Here is a 16,187-nt window from a genome sequence, read left to right as displayed (position 1 = left end):
GGAGACGATCGGCCCCATCACTGATGCCCAATACGCTTGGCCTTGCTTTGACAGTTTGTGTTTGTGTTTGCAGATCAAACCATATAGCCAGTTCAGCCCTGGAGGTTCTGCGATACAAGCAAAGAACCAAACAGTCCAGCAAAGGTGAAGAAAGGGGGAGAAAAGAGAAGGCAGAAACAAGGAGGAGTGGATGATGAGGTGATCAGCAGACGCCGCAGGTGATTTGCAGCCGTGACGGGAGCCACCGAGGCGAGGGGTCAACACCGGGAACGTGAACGGAAACAGAAATATAAGAATACAGTATAGAAGATAAAAAGAGAGGATTAGAAGTAGAATCCGGATTTCACGAGAAATCGGAGAATTTGACGTGCCCAAGGAGGTCTTCAATGAAAGCGCGACAACATGCAGACATGTTGAGATGCGGGGTCGGGCGGTGGCCAGTGGCAGTATAACACTCTTACACTTCCAACTTTACAGAAATGGAACATTGGAACGAGGTAAATATGTGGAAATATGAGATTACTTTGCTCATCCTAAACTATCGAGTACACTCAACTTTTTTAGATACCGGGGCCTCCGATGGCCCATTAACACCCATGTGGTAATAGCAAAATACAGTCAGTAACAAGCTTAGAAAGTGATCTTGCTGCCCTTGAACTCAGGGATGCTGCCCTTGGCCTTGTTGAAGCCACCGTCACGGCCACCACCGAAGCCACTGCCACCGCCGCGGCCACCGAAGCCACCGCGGCCACGGCCACCACCACGACCACCACCGCCGCGGCCACCGAAACCACCACCACGGCCACCGCCGCGACCACCGAAGCCGCCACGGTCACCGTTAGCGGGGCGGGGGGTGCTGAAGTCCAGACGGAGGGAACGGCCCTCGAGCTCCTCACCGTTGAGGGCACCGTGAGCGGTCTTAGCCTCGTCAATGGAGGCGAACTGGATGTAGCCGAAGCCCTTGGGGCGGCCAGACTCAGGGTCAGTAGGCAGGCGGATGCCCAGGATGGAGCCCTGCTCGGAGAACATGTCACGGAGAGCATCCTCGGAAGCGCTGAAGGGCAGGTTGCCGACGAAGAGAGTGTCGGACGCGGGGCTGGTCTGGTCACCGTACTTGCCGGCGCGAGCCTGGGCGCGGTCACCACCCTCCTGCTTGTTCTGGCGGCCAGTGGCGTAGTCCAGGTTGATGGTACGGCCGTCAAGGTCGGAACCCTTCTTGGCCTCGTAGGCCTTGGCGGCATCGGCAGCGTTGGTGTACTCAACGTAGCCGAAACTGTGAGATATAGTTAGCAGCTGAGATAGCGGCGATGTAGTGAAGAATGTATAACTTACCCACGGGAGCGACCAGACTCACGGTCGGTCACGATACGGCAGCCAGAGAGCTCACCGAAGGACTCGAACTCACTGCGGAGCCAGTCCTCATCAACGTTCCAGGACAGGTTGCCGACGAAGAGGTTGGCGGAGGCACCCTCGGGAGCGGCCTCGGTCTTGGTCTTCTTGGCAGCGGCAGCGGGCTCCTCATCGGCCTTGCGCTTCTTGGAGGACTTGGCAGTCTCCTCACTATCCTCAGACTCAGAGTCGGAGGAGTCGGAGTCGGAGCCAGACTCGCTGTCGCTAGAGTCCTTCTTGGCGGGCTTCTCATCCTCGGACTCGGAGTCAGAAGAGTCAGAGTCGGAAGACTCGGCCTTCTTGGCCTCAGCCTTCTTGGGAGCCTCATCCTCAGACTCGGAGTCGGAGGAGTCAGAGTCGGAAGAGTCGGAAGACTCAGCCTTCTTGGCGACAGCCTTCTCGGTCTTCTTGGGAGCAGGCTTCTCATCCTCGGACTCGCTGGAGGAGCTAGAGGAGGCATCATCCTTCATCTCCTCATCGGAGTCAGACTCCGACTCGGAAGAAGACTCAGCCTTCTTGGCGACCTTCTTGTCGGCCTTCTTGGTATCCTTCTTGGGGGCGGGCTTCTCATCCTCGGACTCGGAGCTGGAGGAGTTCATCTCCTCGTCGCTGTCGGACTCGGACTCGGAGCTACTGGGGGTAGGCTCCTTCTTGCTCTTCTTCTTGGAGGACTTCTCCTCCTTGGCAGCGACCTTCTTGGCAACGTCCTTGGACTTGGTGGCAGGGGACTGGGAGGCCTTGGTGACACCGGCGTCCTTGACCTTGCTCAAGGCCTTGGAGGCCTTCTTGTCGGCACTCTTGGTGCTAACCTTGGTCTTCGACATATTGTATGCTGCAGAGAGGAAAGAATGTTAGCACTGTGTAACAAGTCGGGTCACCTCACATCCCACGTACAGTGGTCTGGGGAACAGAAGATAAGCGATTTGATAAAATGTGCGGCAACGCCAACAAGCCCTCAAATACACCCGTGTAGATGTGATAAATGCAACAACCCTCGGAAGATAGAAACAGCCAGGAGTGATCTGATCACAAGCTGGTCGATACCCACAAGTAACCCGCAACGGACAGAGTTCAAGCCCACAGAGACCGGCGATACGCAACTAGAATATGAAACCCACGAGGAAATGTCCCACAGAGCCCACAGAATAGATATGCAGAAGATCAAGCCCACAGCCCTCGATGTGAAAAAGCCCACTTAAAAGTCTGTTGAAGTACTGTGTACTTTTTTTGCAAAAAGCACGGGAACCCACGCAGCTGCGTCAGTTAGTGGAAGGGGGTATGTACTTATGGATGAAGTTTTCTTGAAAGAAAATCAAGAAAGTTGCTAGCACAGAAGTATGTGATAGCAGAGTAGGAAGGGGGATGGGAGAGAGGATGAAGAAGAAGAAAAAAATGGACGCAGCTGGGGGAAGCTTTCTTATCAGAAAAATTTCAGGAAAAAAAAAAATCGGAGGCTGGCAGAATGACTGTCCGCCTGCTTCATAAGGTTAGCCCCAGGCACTAACGAGGCACTAACTTTGCCGCTCGGTGGAGACACTGCGGGTACCTCGCAACCTCTCACGTTGCTGCGCTGGTCAATGTCACTCCGCGGTACCCTGTCATCTTCCAAGGTCGTGACCTATACTTCCCCCATTCTCGTTTCACAGGCGCCAATCTCCTGTCTGATATAGTCGATGGGATACGCCTGAGTTGCTACCTGGCCTAATTCGCGATGGCCCCTCCCACTCCTTCCTCGCACCGCCCGCGCAAGAAGAGAAAGTTCACGACCAGCCCCGGCTCAAACAACAACCTGATCTTGGACGCTGGAGACGGGAAGCAGACGCCCACCTTCCCGCTTGTCTCGTTTCTCTGGGCTGCACGTGCAGGCGTATCGCAATGGCTGATACTGCCGCTCGTCCTTATGGCTGTCGGCCTCTTCCGCTGGGCTGTCACTCTGTGGGGTTACTCTGGTAGGCGCATTCGCCCTCTCGCTTCATGCTAGATCGCGGTTAACATCACACAGGCTTCCAGGTACCCCCAATGTACGGTGACTTCGAGGCTCAAAGACATTGGATGGAGATCACCCAGCACCTACCAATGGCCAAATGGTATCTGTACGACTTGCAGTACTGGGGTCTCGATTATCCCCCTTTGACCGCATACCACAGTTGGTTATTCGGCAAGATGTATGTTTCATACCCTTGGATGTTAAAACAGGATAGGCCTTAGCTGACTCTTTTAAGTGGTTCCGCCATTGAGCCCGCATGGTTCGCATTAGACAAATCGCGCGGGTTTGAGGATCCCAACTTGAAGGTTTACATGCGCGCTACCGTCGTCATCTCTGAGTACCTCGTGTACGTTCCGGCCATCGTCACCTTCCTTCGTCGTTATACTCGGATGCAGGGTGTGCATGCGTGGTCTGCCTCGATTGCTCTTGTCGCGGTTCTCCTCCAGCCTGCCACCATTCTCATCGATCATGGCCATTTCCAGTACAACACCGTAATGCTGGGCCTGGTAGTTGCCAGTTTGGATGCCATCTTGGCCGGGCGTATGCTGTGGGCCTGTATCTTCTTTGTGGGAGCTTTGGGTTTCAAGCAGATGGCGCTTTATTACGCACCTGTCATGTTTGCTTACCTTCTGGGAGTCTGCGTCTTCCCCCGGATCCGTATCCTGCGGTTGGTCAACATTGCCTTGATCACGGTTGCCGCTTTTGTTCTGCTGTTCGCACCGCTCCTGGTCGGTGCAACCAATGTTGAGGCTCGAGAATTCATTGCTTCCTCGCCGCAGCCTCCTCTACTTCAGGCACTGCGGGTCTCTCTCGACAAGAGATCTGTGGCATATGCAATTATCTTCCAACTGACACAAACCATTCACCGCGTGCTGCCTTTCGCTCGCGGTATCTTCGAGGACAAGGTTGCGAATGCCTGGTGTGCCATCCACACATTCTACAAGCTCAACCGGTTCGAGACTTCGCTACTCCAGCGAGCCTCGCTCGGTGCCACCCTGGGTTCGATAATCGTTCCATGTGCCATCATTTTCCGTCATCCGCGGGCCTCGCTTATTCTTCCTGCGATGTCCTGCGTCTCCTGGGGATTCTTCCTTTTTTCTTTCCAAGTGCACGAAAAGAGTGTTCTCCTCCCTCTCCTTCCGATGACTCTCTCGCTCGCCGGTGACAGCGGACTGAACAAGGAGAACCGCGCCTGGGTTGGCCTAGCGAATATCCTTGGCTCATGGACCATGTACCCGCTTCTGAAGCGCGAAGAGCTGTCTGTGCCGTATGCCGTGATGACCCTTCTCTGGGCGTATCTCCTCGGACTTCCTCCTCTCTCCTTCGAGACATACCGGAGCCGATCATCGCTCGAAGACTCAAACTCACAATTTGAACTTAATATCTTCACAAAGCTCTTGCACTTTGCGTTCTACATTGCTATGATTGCCTGGCATGTCCTCGAGGCGTTCGTGGAGCCCCTTCCCGGTAAGCCGGATCTGTGGGTGGTTCTCAACGCCCTCGTCGGAGCCGGCGGATTCGGAATTATTTACCTCTGGTGCATGTGGAAGTTGATCATACAGTGTCGCAAGATCGATCTTCAGGTGGCGGAAGAAGAGAGTCGAAAGAAGAAGCAGTAAAGCACTGGGTGGCTTTGCACTTTGTGATACCCCGTTATACGCATTTAACTTTGCATGGAATGTGTTGCTAGAGCTACATTTAACCAATTCTAATTACTTTTGTCCTTTGTGGGAGATGAGAGGTTGTATTCGAAATTCGATCTCTATTCATGCCCAATGGTGTCCTTTGGTCCAGCAGCGCGCAAATCCAGACCGGAGAATATACATAGATCGAAAACAAAAACTCCAGCCGATGAATGCTATGGTACAGGTGAACATGGTACAGTTGTATAATACAAGTTGAAAGGAGAGGCCCGTCTAGACCTTGAAGCCGAAGCCAGCCATGCAGATCTTGTACTTCTCGATCATCGACTGACACTCCTTCGCGGGGTCATCGGACTTGGAGAAAAGCATGCAGTCATCGCGGGCGGTCTTCTCGTCCTTGCAGACACAGCAGGGCTATAGCGGAGAGTTAGTCCGATTGTTGCGGTTTTGTTTCTTGTAGCGGTCTCGGGCGTACCTTGGGCTTCTCGGTTTGCGCCGGCTGGGTCTGGGGCTCGGCAGGGGTGGGAGCATCTTTCGCTATGGATTTGAGTATTAGCGGAAGGTTCCTTTTTGGTTAGGAGTGTTGGTCCTTGGGCATTGCGCAGGCACCGGGGATCAGGAATCGCGGATGGCGCAGATGACGCAGATGCATGGATTGGGACTGGGACATACCAGGCGAAGAACCGAAGAGCCACGACATTGTGATGAAGGAATATGTATCAAGGAAAGATTGACTGGAAACGAGAAAAATACAGCGAAAGTGAGAGGGTGTGAATGAAAACAAAAACCTCGACCTGTCGCGATGAGCAATCCATCGATTATTAATTTCGGCGCTAATGGTCATTGTGTCGCGCCGTACTAATTTTTTGGTTATCGCCAAAACATCCCGCCTCACTAGTCTTTTGCCTCCCTGGCTGCCTCCTGAATATCTCCATTACGGGTGTGGTTTTTGTTGTCATTAACCTGCTGCTCTCATTTCCTACTTCCAAATTGGACACAATTGTCACCTCTCGATTTCTTTTTTTCCCTTGAAGAACTACCCCACCATGGCCCCTCCTAAAGTCTTCTCGCTCGAAGGCAAAGGCCTCAAGCTCGACACCGCAGAGGACATTGAGTCCCACATCAAGCCTCTTATTGAGAGCGCCGATTATACCGAGATCCGATTTGGCGGCAACACCCTGGGCGTTGGTGCCTCCGAGCGCCTCGGCACTGTCATCGCTACCCAGAAGAGCCTCGAGATCGCTGATCTTGCCGATATCTTCACCTCGCGTCTCCTGTCAGAGATCCCCCCGCCCTGAAGTCTCTTCTGGATGCCATCCTGGAGATTCCGTCCGTTCACACCATCAACCTCTCCGACAATGCCTTCGGCCTCAACACCCAGGCTCCTCTCGTGGATTTCCTGTCGCGCCACACCCCTCTCCGCCACCTGATCCTGAACAACAACGGTCTCGGTCCCGCTGCTGGAACTCTCGTCGCCAATGCTCTCAGCAAGCTTGCCGAGCGCAAGGAGGAGGCCCGCAAGGAGGGCAAGGAGGTTGCTCAGCTTGAGAGCATTGTCTGCGGACGCAACCGCCTGGAGAACGGCAGTATGGAGGCCTGGGCCCACGCGTATGAGAAGCACGCGGCGGGTATGAAGTCAGTCAAGATGACCCAGAACGGTATCCGCCAGGAAGGTATCTCGCACTTGCTGAAGAACGGTCTTCGTCACGCGAGTGCCCTGGAGGTTCTGGATCTGCAGGACAATACTTTTACACTGGCGGGCTCTACTGCTCTGGCTGCTGTCCTGGAGGGCTGGCCTTCTCTGCGTGAGCTCGGTGTCGGTGACTGCCTGCTCTCCGCCCGTGGTGGTGTCAAGGTTGCCCAGGCCCTGGCTGCCAACAAGAACCAGAAGCTCCAAACCCTTCGTCTGCAGTACAACGAGGTCAAGGCTGAGTGTGTCAAGGAGCTGGCTCACGCTGCCAAGACCGCGCTTCCCAGCCTGCGTCGCGTTGAGCTGAACGGAAACATCTTCGACGAGGATGACGCTAACGTCGTCGCCTTGCGTGAGCTTTTGGAAGCCCGTCAGGAGGAGCACGGTACTGATGATGACCCCGAGGATACCTGGGGTGTTGATGAGCTTGATGAGCTTGAGGAGGAGGAATCTGAAGAGGAAGAGGAGGAAGAGGAGGAGGAAGAGGAAGAGGCCAAGGCTGAGAAGGACCTCAAGGACGCCGACCTCGCCGAGGAAGAGGAGGTATCCCAGAAGTCCGACAAGGACGTGGATGCGCTGGCCGATGTTCTGGGCAAGACGGGCATCTAAACCCAATAGCCGCGGACTGCCATTGTTCTGGTCCTGGTATCTTACTATCCAGCATTGACGGGCTCTGGAGTCATCACCTCTGCATTGCGTGACACTGGCCAGTCCACCGCGCCCTCGTCATACGAAGCGGTTCTACCACGGCCTTTATCCCATGAGGACCCGATTGACGACTCTGAACGCCATTATCCCCAAAATTTTCCCCGTGTCTTTTATACCCCGTTGACGATGACGACTGCACATAATCTCGACGCTTTCACCCCTATGCATAGCCCTAAGCTCTGGTGTCTTGGGAGGATACAGAAAACTCCATATAGATGTGAATACACCCCTGGTCATCAGGTGACCATTTCTTCCTTTTTCCATGTTTTCCTTGAATATAGGTCGTGCGTAGTGAATCGTTGTATAGTTCGAGCGGACCAGTGGGAAATTTCCCAATCGGGCGGCCACGTCTTGGCGCGCAACCTCCGAGTTGCCCACTCTTTCACCACTCTCCCTCTTCGTGCTCTCGGCCTTTTCTCTCTACACTCGCTCTTTTTATCCTCGCTTCATCCCTGTTCCATCGACTTCCCATCCACTCTTCACCGAGTCTCGGTGTGTAAGTGCCCGCGCAAACCGCCCCTCCCTCCTGCCCAAGCCCCATCTGCGACACTTCCGCGGTCGCAAGCTACACGTGAATGTGCGCATTATCTCTACCGGCCTGTCGGGACATTTCTGGCCTTGAAAATGCGTCTTTCCAAAGTGCGCTGCCAGACACGTGCGGCTTGGTGCTGCGGTGTACATCACCAGAGCTGCCACGGAGGCCCGGCGAGAACAAGAAAATTGTGCTCGTGGTTTAGGTTACCTTTTGGCTCAGGCAGGCCCTGGATTATGCGCAAACACGTTTGCTTGATTTCATCCGTGCCGGCAATCTAGAAATCTCATTGAAAGATTTCTTCACACATTGATCATGATGGTCAGTTACTGACGTATTTGAATACACAGGCTTGAACGGGAACTCGTCATCTGCAAAAAAAGCGCTCTTTCCACCACATCCGAGTGCAACCTTTCCCTCTTCCTGTGGCCATGGACGCCAAAGAAATCGAGGCCAAGGCCAAGGCCTTGACCAAGGCCGCGACACAGAAGGAGACGTCAACCGTGATTCTGGGCATGCTGAAGGACCTGCAACAAGGCGTGCGAGCATCAGAGGATCTACTGAGGTCCACTCGTATCGGTATCATTGTCAACAAATTCAAGCAACACTCGTCGAAGGAAGTGGCACAGCTGTCGGGCGAGATCGTTTCCAGGTGGCGGAACGAGGTCAACAAACAGAAGCAGGGTGGTGGAGCAGCAAGCCGGGGATCAAGCGGATCTCCTCGGCCGGCGAACGGCACTCCCGTATCGACACCCGCGGGAGCGACCCCATCCGACAAGGCATCGAAGCTCTCAGTCCCACCGGACAAGCGGACGTGGAAGGCGGACAAGGTGGATGTCAATGTCCTCGGGAACCGAGTTCGCGACAGTTGCACAGGGCTGATGTACGACGGACTTTGTCTGGGATCGACCGAATCGCCCAAGACCATACTGGCAAAGGCGTCCGCCGTGGAAGCGGCAGCATACGACTATCTGGGGCCCGAGACCAAGGAAGAATACCGACAGAAGATGCGCAGTCTGTTCCAAAACTTGAAGAACAAGTCGAATTTGAAGCTGCGCTCGCGCGTGGTTTCCGGTGAGATCACCCCGGACAGATTTGTGCGCATGACTAGCGACGAGTTGCGCTCTGAAGAGCAGATTGAGAAGGATAAGAAGCTCCAGAAGCAGAACATGGACAACGCGATGGTGCCCCAGCAGGAGCGCAGTATCAGTACCAGTCTTCAGTGCGGAAAGTGCGGCCAGCGCAAGGTGACCTACACCGAGGCTCAGACTCGCAGTGCTGATGAACCGATGACTCTGTTCTGTACATGCATGAACTGTGGCAAGTCATGGCGGCAGTGATTTCCGAATTGCAGGGCCGGACGGGGGTGCCTCCGGATGTATGATTTAACAGGAACCCGGTGTTTTCTTTCTTGCCTTGTCCCTCGCCGGGTCATTTTGATTTCCTTTCCTTTTTCTACTTACTGCTTTCACTGCGAAGGCCGGCACTGGTGTTTTTCTCAATGCGAAATATGGGGGTGTGCTTTTTCTACCTGGGGTATCCAAAAAGGAAACCCGGCTTTCGAGTAGAGAACGAGCTTCGAGACTCGACCAACCTTGGAACTATTATGGGAATTATTCTGGAGCGAATCTGGATTGTAACAGAAATGGAGAAATAAAAATAACACAACTTTAAAAGAGCCTCTTGACTGCACGTCATTGTTATGTAAGTCCCAGCAGCTCTCGAAGTATCCTCCTTACCTCGCGGCATGAATTCATAGAACTCTATACCAACCTCCCCTCCACATCTACCCTCTAAATCAACATATAATACCTTAAGACCCAAGTCAAAATGGTCCCCCGCACAACCCTAATCAAGCCAGTCCAATCCCTCCTAACTGCCCTCACACAACCATCCTCACCAGACACCCTCCTCTCCACATTCACAACTACCCCAACACCCCTATGCCACGAACACGGCCTCCCCCAATTAGCCCCCTTCCTCGGCCGCTCCTTCACAGGCCGAGACGGCATCGCCCGCTACTTCGGCCTTTTATCCGAACACCTCGATATCAAGAACATGACTTTCGAGCCTGATGACGCTTGGGTGGTTGATGACGTCTCTATGGCGGTTTGTTTGCGAGGGAGTGCAAAGTTTGTTTGGAAGAGAACGGGGCAAGCGTGGGACGAGACGTTTGTTTATCGGATTGCCGTTGCGGAGGATATTAGAGATGGATCAAAGGGGGAGTTGAAGGTTTGTGAGTATAGGGTTTGGGCAGATACCGGGGCGGCGTATCTGGCTAGGCTTGGGAGATTGGGGGAGCTGGTTACAGTCGGAAATGGCATTGGGAATGGGGAAGGGATTCATGTTGGAAAGGATGGTGAAGGCGAGACGCGGGGTGGGTTGCATCGACAGAAGAATAGCTCCGATGATGTACTTGGGAGCGGGTTGAATGTCTACGGGAGTTGTGGGTGATTCCATAATGCACAATCCGTTTTCCATTGAGGATATGAAAAGTCTCGTACGCACATTGGATATCAACGTCTACATCCACCTCTAAACTGTCTAAGCAAAAACAGTCTCCCAGTCAATCCAACTCACATCCCCAAACGCCCCCTCCTGGTCCTGGAATACCTTCTTCGGCTCACTATAAGCCTCGTATCCCCAATTATCCAACAATGTAGTAACATTTCCATCCCGTCTGCCCGTAGCATTAAACCCTGGTCCAAACGTGTCATACTCCGCCATAAGCGTAATGCCCTTCTCATACCTGCCCACCCCGGACACTATCCAATTAATATACCCACTCGCCTCGATACTCCCGTCCTCGTACGTATCCGCAAAGATGGAACGATGCTGCGAGTTCCACGGCCGGCCCAGCGCACACGAACCCTCGATCTCCGGCTTGATAGACGCATTCGCCGCCTTCACAGTCGAGTCAACGATGTAAATACCATACTTGTTTTCAAACGTCGTGTTCGTTCCCTTCCAGGCCGTTATACCGCCTCCGCAGCCGCGAAGAACCACGGAGGAAGATTGGATCCAGGCTGTACCGAAGCCGTAGAGGAAGTCTGTTTGGCCTGCCAGGATGGACTTGTAGAAGTAAGCGTTTCCGAGTTTTCCAACGTAGACCGTGTCTTGGTAGGAGTAGAAGCCGCAGTAGTAGAAGCCCCCGTTTGCACGGCTGAAGCTTATGGCGTGGGCTGGGCCGGCGGAGTACTCGGCATATGTGTTTGTGAAGTCGATGTTGTAGACACGGAAATCTTTGTTTCCGAAAGGTGTATCGGCTGGTACGGCGAAGCCTGTTGGTCCTGAGCCTGTTAGGCTAGCGTCTAGGGTTGGCGAGACGATTAGAACGCTGGAGTAGACGTTGTCGACGCTTTCGCCTGTGCTATCCAGATTGGCGGCGGCTCGGGTGATGGTGACTTTGTTTTTGGATGCGTCCTTGGGGTTGGACGTTTGGCCTAGTAGGGTGAGTGGGCCGGCACGGGTGACGTTTAGTTGTTCCGTGTATGAGCCTGAGAGGATGAGGATTGTTTGGGATGATGTGTCGTCTGGAAGAGAGTCTATGGCGCTCTGGACTGTTGTGTAGTCGGCGCGTTTGTCGGTTGCTGAGACGAAGATTGTCCCTGGTGGGCAGTGGGTTCCACTGGCCTGGCATTGGGTTCGTGATATGTGGGTGACTGCTGCTGAGTGTACGCTCAGGATGTGCCAGCATAGGGCTAGGATCGTGAGGGACAGTAGGCGGAGCATTTTGGCAGGAGGTCAAGACTCAAGTCTTGTCTTGTCTTGTAGCTTGAGACCTTGGACATAAAGGACAGTATAGATGTGTATTGAGCGGTTTTATAGTCTGTAGGAGTGCAGCAATTTATTTCCAAATATTGCGGCAGACGGAGAATCTTCAGCTTCATTGTCCCAATTGAGTGGCGATGTTCGAGATCAAGTCATGTAGTATGCCTATTGTTCAAGTGTAATTTCCGCCACTCCCCGCGAAAATTGAGTCAAGAGAAGCTTGTTCCCCCCGCATGGTGGAAAATTAGCTGGGGAAGGACGTGCAAAAGATTGGAGACGGAGAATTAGGCTTCCACCTGTTAGAGGCAGAGATTGAGGGCAGCGCGGGGTAAGGGCAGGAGTGGAAGAGAGCAAGCTAAACATCTTCTGTAGAAGTGGAGTGAGCTAAGTTGGAATGCTACGAATTTTACAGTTATGGCCAGTTCATTAGAATCCCTTGATAATTCACTAGATACCACTATTAACGACATACATACTCGTAGAGAAAGAAAACTTGACTCTATCAACTCGAAAGCAAATGGAGGCCAAGGGGTAAATGGAACAAGCAAGTCTATGATACGGGAAGAAAGGAAAGCAAAAAAAGACAGGGAATCGGCCTTTTTGAGTTTCCCACGGTATGCATGTCCAGATAGATGGTGCAAGCAACACAATTGCGTGGTAGGATATGAGCAAGGGGGATCAAAAAAAAGAGATAAGGAAAATTAATTTGAACATCGGACCAGTATCGAGTTCAGAAAGGTGAGCCCATCGAGGGCCGAGCACAGTTCCCTGAAGGAAACGTTTACTCGTCCTCCTCGATCGCCTCGGTGCGGGCACCCAGGGTGTAGCGCTGGTTGCCCTCCTTGTCGGTCTCGAGCTCGACGGCGAGCTTGGACAGGTGGGCGATCATGTTCTCGATCTGGGTGTCGGCCTTGGAGCGGGTCTTGCGGCCAAGGTTGTCCAGGGCGGGGATGATGGTCAGAATGTAGTAGACCACAGCGATGATGATAGTGACACCAATGGAGTAAGCCCAGATGACAACAGCGGTGACAACGTCGACGTGGCCGTTGGGGGAGAAGTTGGGACCAGCAGGGTCGTGGGGATGGGTCTGCGTGAACTCGCCTCCTGCGAGCCAGCCGAAGATACAGAACAGGGTGGCCACCACATCGACAACGAAGATGGCAATAACGAGCTGCCACGAGGGCCAGGTCTTACCACCACGGGTGACGAAGATAAGCCAGTTCTCAGTCAGAGCAACCTCAAGGAAAAGAATACCTTGGGGGGAACCGTAGTTTTCAATGATACCACCATCTTTGATGAACATAGTACCACGAACAATCCAGGTGGCAGTAGCCAACATGATACCCAGGATGATGGAAATAACCCAGATCTTAGGCAACTGCCACTCGACAGGGCGAGCCTCGAAGTGAGCGTTGTCGTAAGCGACGGCAATGGTGGCAAGATCGGCGAACAGAGCGAGGAAGACAATCAGTTCCGAGCGGATGGTCTCATCAATGATGATCATGGAGGTGACAAGGTAGATCTCAAGGTGGAGACACAGAGCAATACGGTACTGAATGTAGGCCTTCATGCGCTGGAAGATCTGGCGGGCAAGCTTGATGGCATCGACGATGGTGGAGAGACCGGGGGCAAGGAAGACAATATCGGCGGCAGCCTGGGCGGCCTCGGTGGAACCCTCGACAGCGATACCGCAGTCAGCCTTCTTCAGGGAGGGAGCGTCGTTGACACCGTCACCAGTCATGGCGGTCAAGTGACCACGCTGCTGGAGCATCTCGACGACCTGGTATTTGTGCTCGGGGAAGACCTCAGCGAAACCATCAGCCTTCTCAACGAGGTCGTGCTGGGCGGAACCAGCGAGACCACCATGGATCAGACGCTCAGAGTCGTAAACCTTGGTTCCAAGGGCAAGCATCTTGCAGGTCTCCTTGGCGATAGCGATGGCGTCACCAGTAAGCATCTTGACGGACAGACCGAGAACCTGGGCCTCAGCGATGGTGTGGGCAGTATCCTCACGGGGGGGATCGAACATGGGGTACATGCCCAGAAGCTGCCAGGGCTCACCCTCCTTCTGGACGGCAACACCGAGGGAACGGAAACCACGGCGAGCGAACTCGGTAGCCTTGTTACGGTAGAGCTGGGCCTCCTCCTTGGAGCACTCAGACATGTTGAGGATAGCCTTGGGGGCACCCTTGGCACAGATGTAGCGGACACCATCGCAGGTACAGATGGTGGTGATGCGCTTGGAGACGGGGTCGAAAGGAGTGTACTTCTCGGTAATCCAGTTGCGAGAGAGAATTTCACGGGCCTTGGGGTAGCGGCGCAGAGTAAGGATAGTAACCTTGTCGATGGGGTCCAGGTTCTTGACGTTGTGGGAAGAGGCAATGGCGGCGACGGCCATCATCCAGTTGACATCAACACCCTCAGCGACGTAGGGCTCACGGATGGACAGCTGGTTGGCAGTGAGGGTACCGGTCTTGTCAGAGCAGAGAATGTCGACACCAGCGAGGGACTCGATGGCAGTGAGCTTCTGGACGATAGCCTTCTGCTCGGCGAGGTAGGCAGCACCGACAGCGAGGGTGGTGGTGGTGACAACGGGCAGACCGACGGGGACACCGATAATGAGCAGAATCAGGGTGTAGTGGAGCAGGTTGTTGTCGGAGTTCTCAGGGGTAGCGATCTTCAGGTGACGGAAGAAACCACCAATCCAGGCAGCGAGAATCCAGAACACGACGAGAACGAGCAGGGAGGTACCGATGTTGTCCATGACAGCCTTGAAGTGACCCTGGTCCTTGGCGCCCTGGACGAGAGCAGCGGTCTTACCGACGAAGGACTGGCGGGCAGTGGCGGTGACAATACCGTAGGCCTTGCCGCGCTTGCAACCGGTGGTGTAGTAGCAGGTATCGGCCATGTACTTGTCGACAGCGAGAGATTCACCAGTGATGGCGGACTGATCGCAAGCAATGAGGGAAACACCCTGGTGGGCCTCACGGGCATCGTCCTCATCATCGTCCTCGTTCTTCTCCTTGAGGGTGTCGTCGTTGACGTTGAGGAGGTACTCCTTGTAGGTGTCGAACATCTCGGGCTTGTCGTAGTCACAGATCAGGCGGACATCGGCAGGGACAACAGTACCCTCCTCGACGATGACAATATCACCAGTAACGAGCTCACGAGCGAGGATCTCCTCCTCCTGACCGTTACGGATAACAATAGCACGCATAGCAATATCACCCTTGAGCGAAGCCACGACATCAGCGGCCTGCTTCTCCTGGTACCAACCGACTAGGGCGTTGAGCATCAGGATACCACAGATGACACCGAGATCAATCCAGTCACGCAGACCAGCAGCGAGCAGAACAGCGAGTTCCATAACTAGAGGGGAAACGCGTTAGCATTGGATCAATCGACGCGTCAATTTTCGAATGCAGATGTACTCACCATACAGAATGGGACCACGGAAGTAACCAATGAACTGGATGAAGATGTTGGTCTTCTCAGTCGTCAACTCGTTCCAGCCACACTTCTTGCGACGAGGCTCGACGTCACCGGAGTTCAGACCGGCGCGGAGCTCAGTCTGGAGCCACTCGTCAGGGGCCTGCCAGCCCTCGTCGACGGAGTCGCCCTTGTTGCCCCAGAACTTCCACCAGGACTTCTTGCCCTCCTTCTCGCTCTGAGCAGCGGCGCTGGAGGTGGAGCCACGGCGGCCATCGCGGGCAGTCGAGATGTAGCGGTTCAGGGCGGAGTACTCGTCGAGGTTGCCGCCGTCGTGGGCATCGCCGGCCTCACGGTGGCGGTCGCCGTTTTCAACATCGGGGGCATAGGAGATCCTCCGCTCCGCCATTTGCGTAGTGGATTGGTTGGTCGATGCCATTTCGGCTCACAAAGCCTTCGGAACCCAACGATATGAGCTGCAAACACACCAATACACAAAAGCACGTATGGCGCGAGTCGGAAGCTTCCTATGAAAAAAGAAAGAAGGAAAAAGAGAGAGTGGGTGGGTGATGAGGGAGTGGACTATTTTATAATACGGGGGGACGGTAGGAAAAGAGTGAGAGAACCGGAGTGGGTGTGTGGATAATGGACGAGTGAGGGAAATAATTTTTTTTATTTGCAAAAATAAATTAGGGGGTCCCAAAAAAAAATAACAAATCCCGTGTTTGTCGATGGGCTACGGGCTTCGATGGTAGAGACCGGGTACATGTCGTTGCTGGGGGAGATAGGCGCTGCAGCGAGGTACCATCTGTACCGGACCCACCCTTATTTTTTATTTTTTTTTACTTTTCTTATTTTTTCTTCCGTTTTGCCCCTTGCCCTACCGAACTACGACTCCAACGCGCCCGGGGGAACTGGCCGAGAGCAGCCACTTAGGTATTGACGGAGTGGGGCAATTCCCCGACGCGGTTTAGTGGTGAAAAATTCAAAAATACAACGACCGGCACTGTGCTGCCGAGTTGCCTCCACACGGTCAAC

The 16,187-nt window shown here is 53.9% G+C and overlaps 8 protein-coding genes across 8 annotated transcripts; 4 read left to right on the top strand and 4 right to left on the bottom strand.

The window, feature by feature from the left end:
- Positions 1 to 498: 498 nt before the first annotated feature.
- Positions 499 to 2,213, bottom strand: N7498_007348 (putative nucleolin protein Nsr1; the record flags this gene model as incomplete). The annotated part of the gene is made up of 2 exons (XM_058454410.1): positions 499 to 1,273; positions 1,333 to 2,213. 2 exons carry the CDS (start codon positions 2,211 to 2,213, stop codon positions 631 to 633), a joined length of 1,524 nt encoding a protein of 507 aa, XP_058306659.1. The 3' UTR covers positions 499 to 630.
- An 887-nt stretch (positions 2,214 to 3,100) lies between these two features.
- N7498_007347 (dolichyl-P-Glc:Man(9)GlcNAc(2)-PP-dolichol alpha-1,3-glucosyltransferase ALG6) lies at positions 3,101 to 4,995 on the top strand (the record flags this gene model as incomplete). Its single annotated transcript, XM_058454409.1, has 3 exons — positions 3,101 to 3,338; positions 3,392 to 3,554; positions 3,612 to 4,995. 3 exons carry the CDS (start codon positions 3,101 to 3,103, stop codon positions 4,993 to 4,995), a joined length of 1,785 nt encoding a protein of 594 aa, XP_058306658.1.
- Positions 4,996 to 5,251: 256 nt separating this feature from the next.
- On the bottom strand, positions 5,252 to 5,775 carry N7498_007346 (copper metallochaperone COX17). Its single transcript, XM_058454408.1, has 3 exons — positions 5,692 to 5,775; positions 5,495 to 5,556; positions 5,252 to 5,433 (listed from the first exon to the last, which is right to left on the bottom strand). Exons 1-3 carry the CDS (start codon positions 5,717 to 5,719, stop codon positions 5,293 to 5,295), a joined length of 231 nt encoding a protein of 76 aa, XP_058306657.1. The 5' UTR covers positions 5,720 to 5,775; the 3' UTR covers positions 5,252 to 5,292.
- Positions 5,776 to 6,065: 290 nt separating this feature from the next.
- N7498_007345 (GTPase-activating protein RNA1) lies at positions 6,066 to 7,318 on the top strand (the record flags this gene model as incomplete). The annotated part of the gene is made up of 2 exons (XM_058454407.1): positions 6,066 to 6,230; positions 6,320 to 7,318. 2 exons carry the CDS (start codon positions 6,066 to 6,068, stop codon positions 7,316 to 7,318), a joined length of 1,164 nt encoding a protein of 387 aa, XP_058306656.1.
- A 946-nt stretch (positions 7,319 to 8,264) lies between these two features.
- N7498_007344 (transcription elongation factor DST1) lies at positions 8,265 to 9,289 on the top strand (the record flags this gene model as incomplete). Its single annotated transcript, XM_058454406.1, has 2 exons — positions 8,265 to 8,270; positions 8,333 to 9,289. The coding sequence occupies 2 exons, from the start codon at positions 8,265 to 8,267 to the stop codon at positions 9,287 to 9,289; spliced, it is 963 nt and encodes a 320-aa protein (XP_058306655.1).
- Positions 9,290 to 9,779: 490 nt separating this feature from the next.
- Positions 9,780 to 10,403, top strand: N7498_007343 (uncharacterized protein; the record flags this gene model as incomplete). The annotated part of the gene is made up of 1 exon (XM_058454405.1): positions 9,780 to 10,403. The coding sequence occupies one exon, from the start codon at positions 9,780 to 9,782 to the stop codon at positions 10,401 to 10,403; it is 624 nt and encodes a 207-aa protein (XP_058306654.1).
- A 90-nt stretch (positions 10,404 to 10,493) lies between these two features.
- N7498_007342 (putative pectin methylesterase) lies at positions 10,494 to 11,681 on the bottom strand (the record flags this gene model as incomplete). The annotated part of the gene is made up of 1 exon (XM_058454404.1): positions 10,494 to 11,681. The coding sequence occupies one exon, from the start codon at positions 11,679 to 11,681 to the stop codon at positions 10,494 to 10,496; it is 1,188 nt and encodes a 395-aa protein (XP_058306653.1).
- Positions 11,682 to 12,501: 820 nt separating this feature from the next.
- On the bottom strand, positions 12,502 to 15,558 carry N7498_007341 (uncharacterized protein; the record flags this gene model as incomplete). Its single annotated transcript, XM_058454403.1, has 2 exons — positions 12,502 to 15,089; positions 15,156 to 15,558. 2 exons carry the CDS (start codon positions 15,556 to 15,558, stop codon positions 12,502 to 12,504), a joined length of 2,991 nt encoding a protein of 996 aa, XP_058306652.1.
- Between the last annotated feature and the right edge of the window lie 629 nt (positions 15,559 to 16,187).

The sequence above is a fragment of the Penicillium cinerascens genome, assembly GCF_028974065.1.
Source record: "Penicillium cinerascens strain IBT 15544 chromosome Unknown contig_9_segment0_segment0, whole genome shotgun sequence".
In the NCBI taxonomy this organism is placed as follows: Eukaryota; Fungi; Ascomycota; class Eurotiomycetes; order Eurotiales; family Aspergillaceae; genus Penicillium; species Penicillium cinerascens.
Note: the sequence above shows the minus strand (reverse complement) of the source record. Positions and strands in the feature narration are given on the sequence as shown.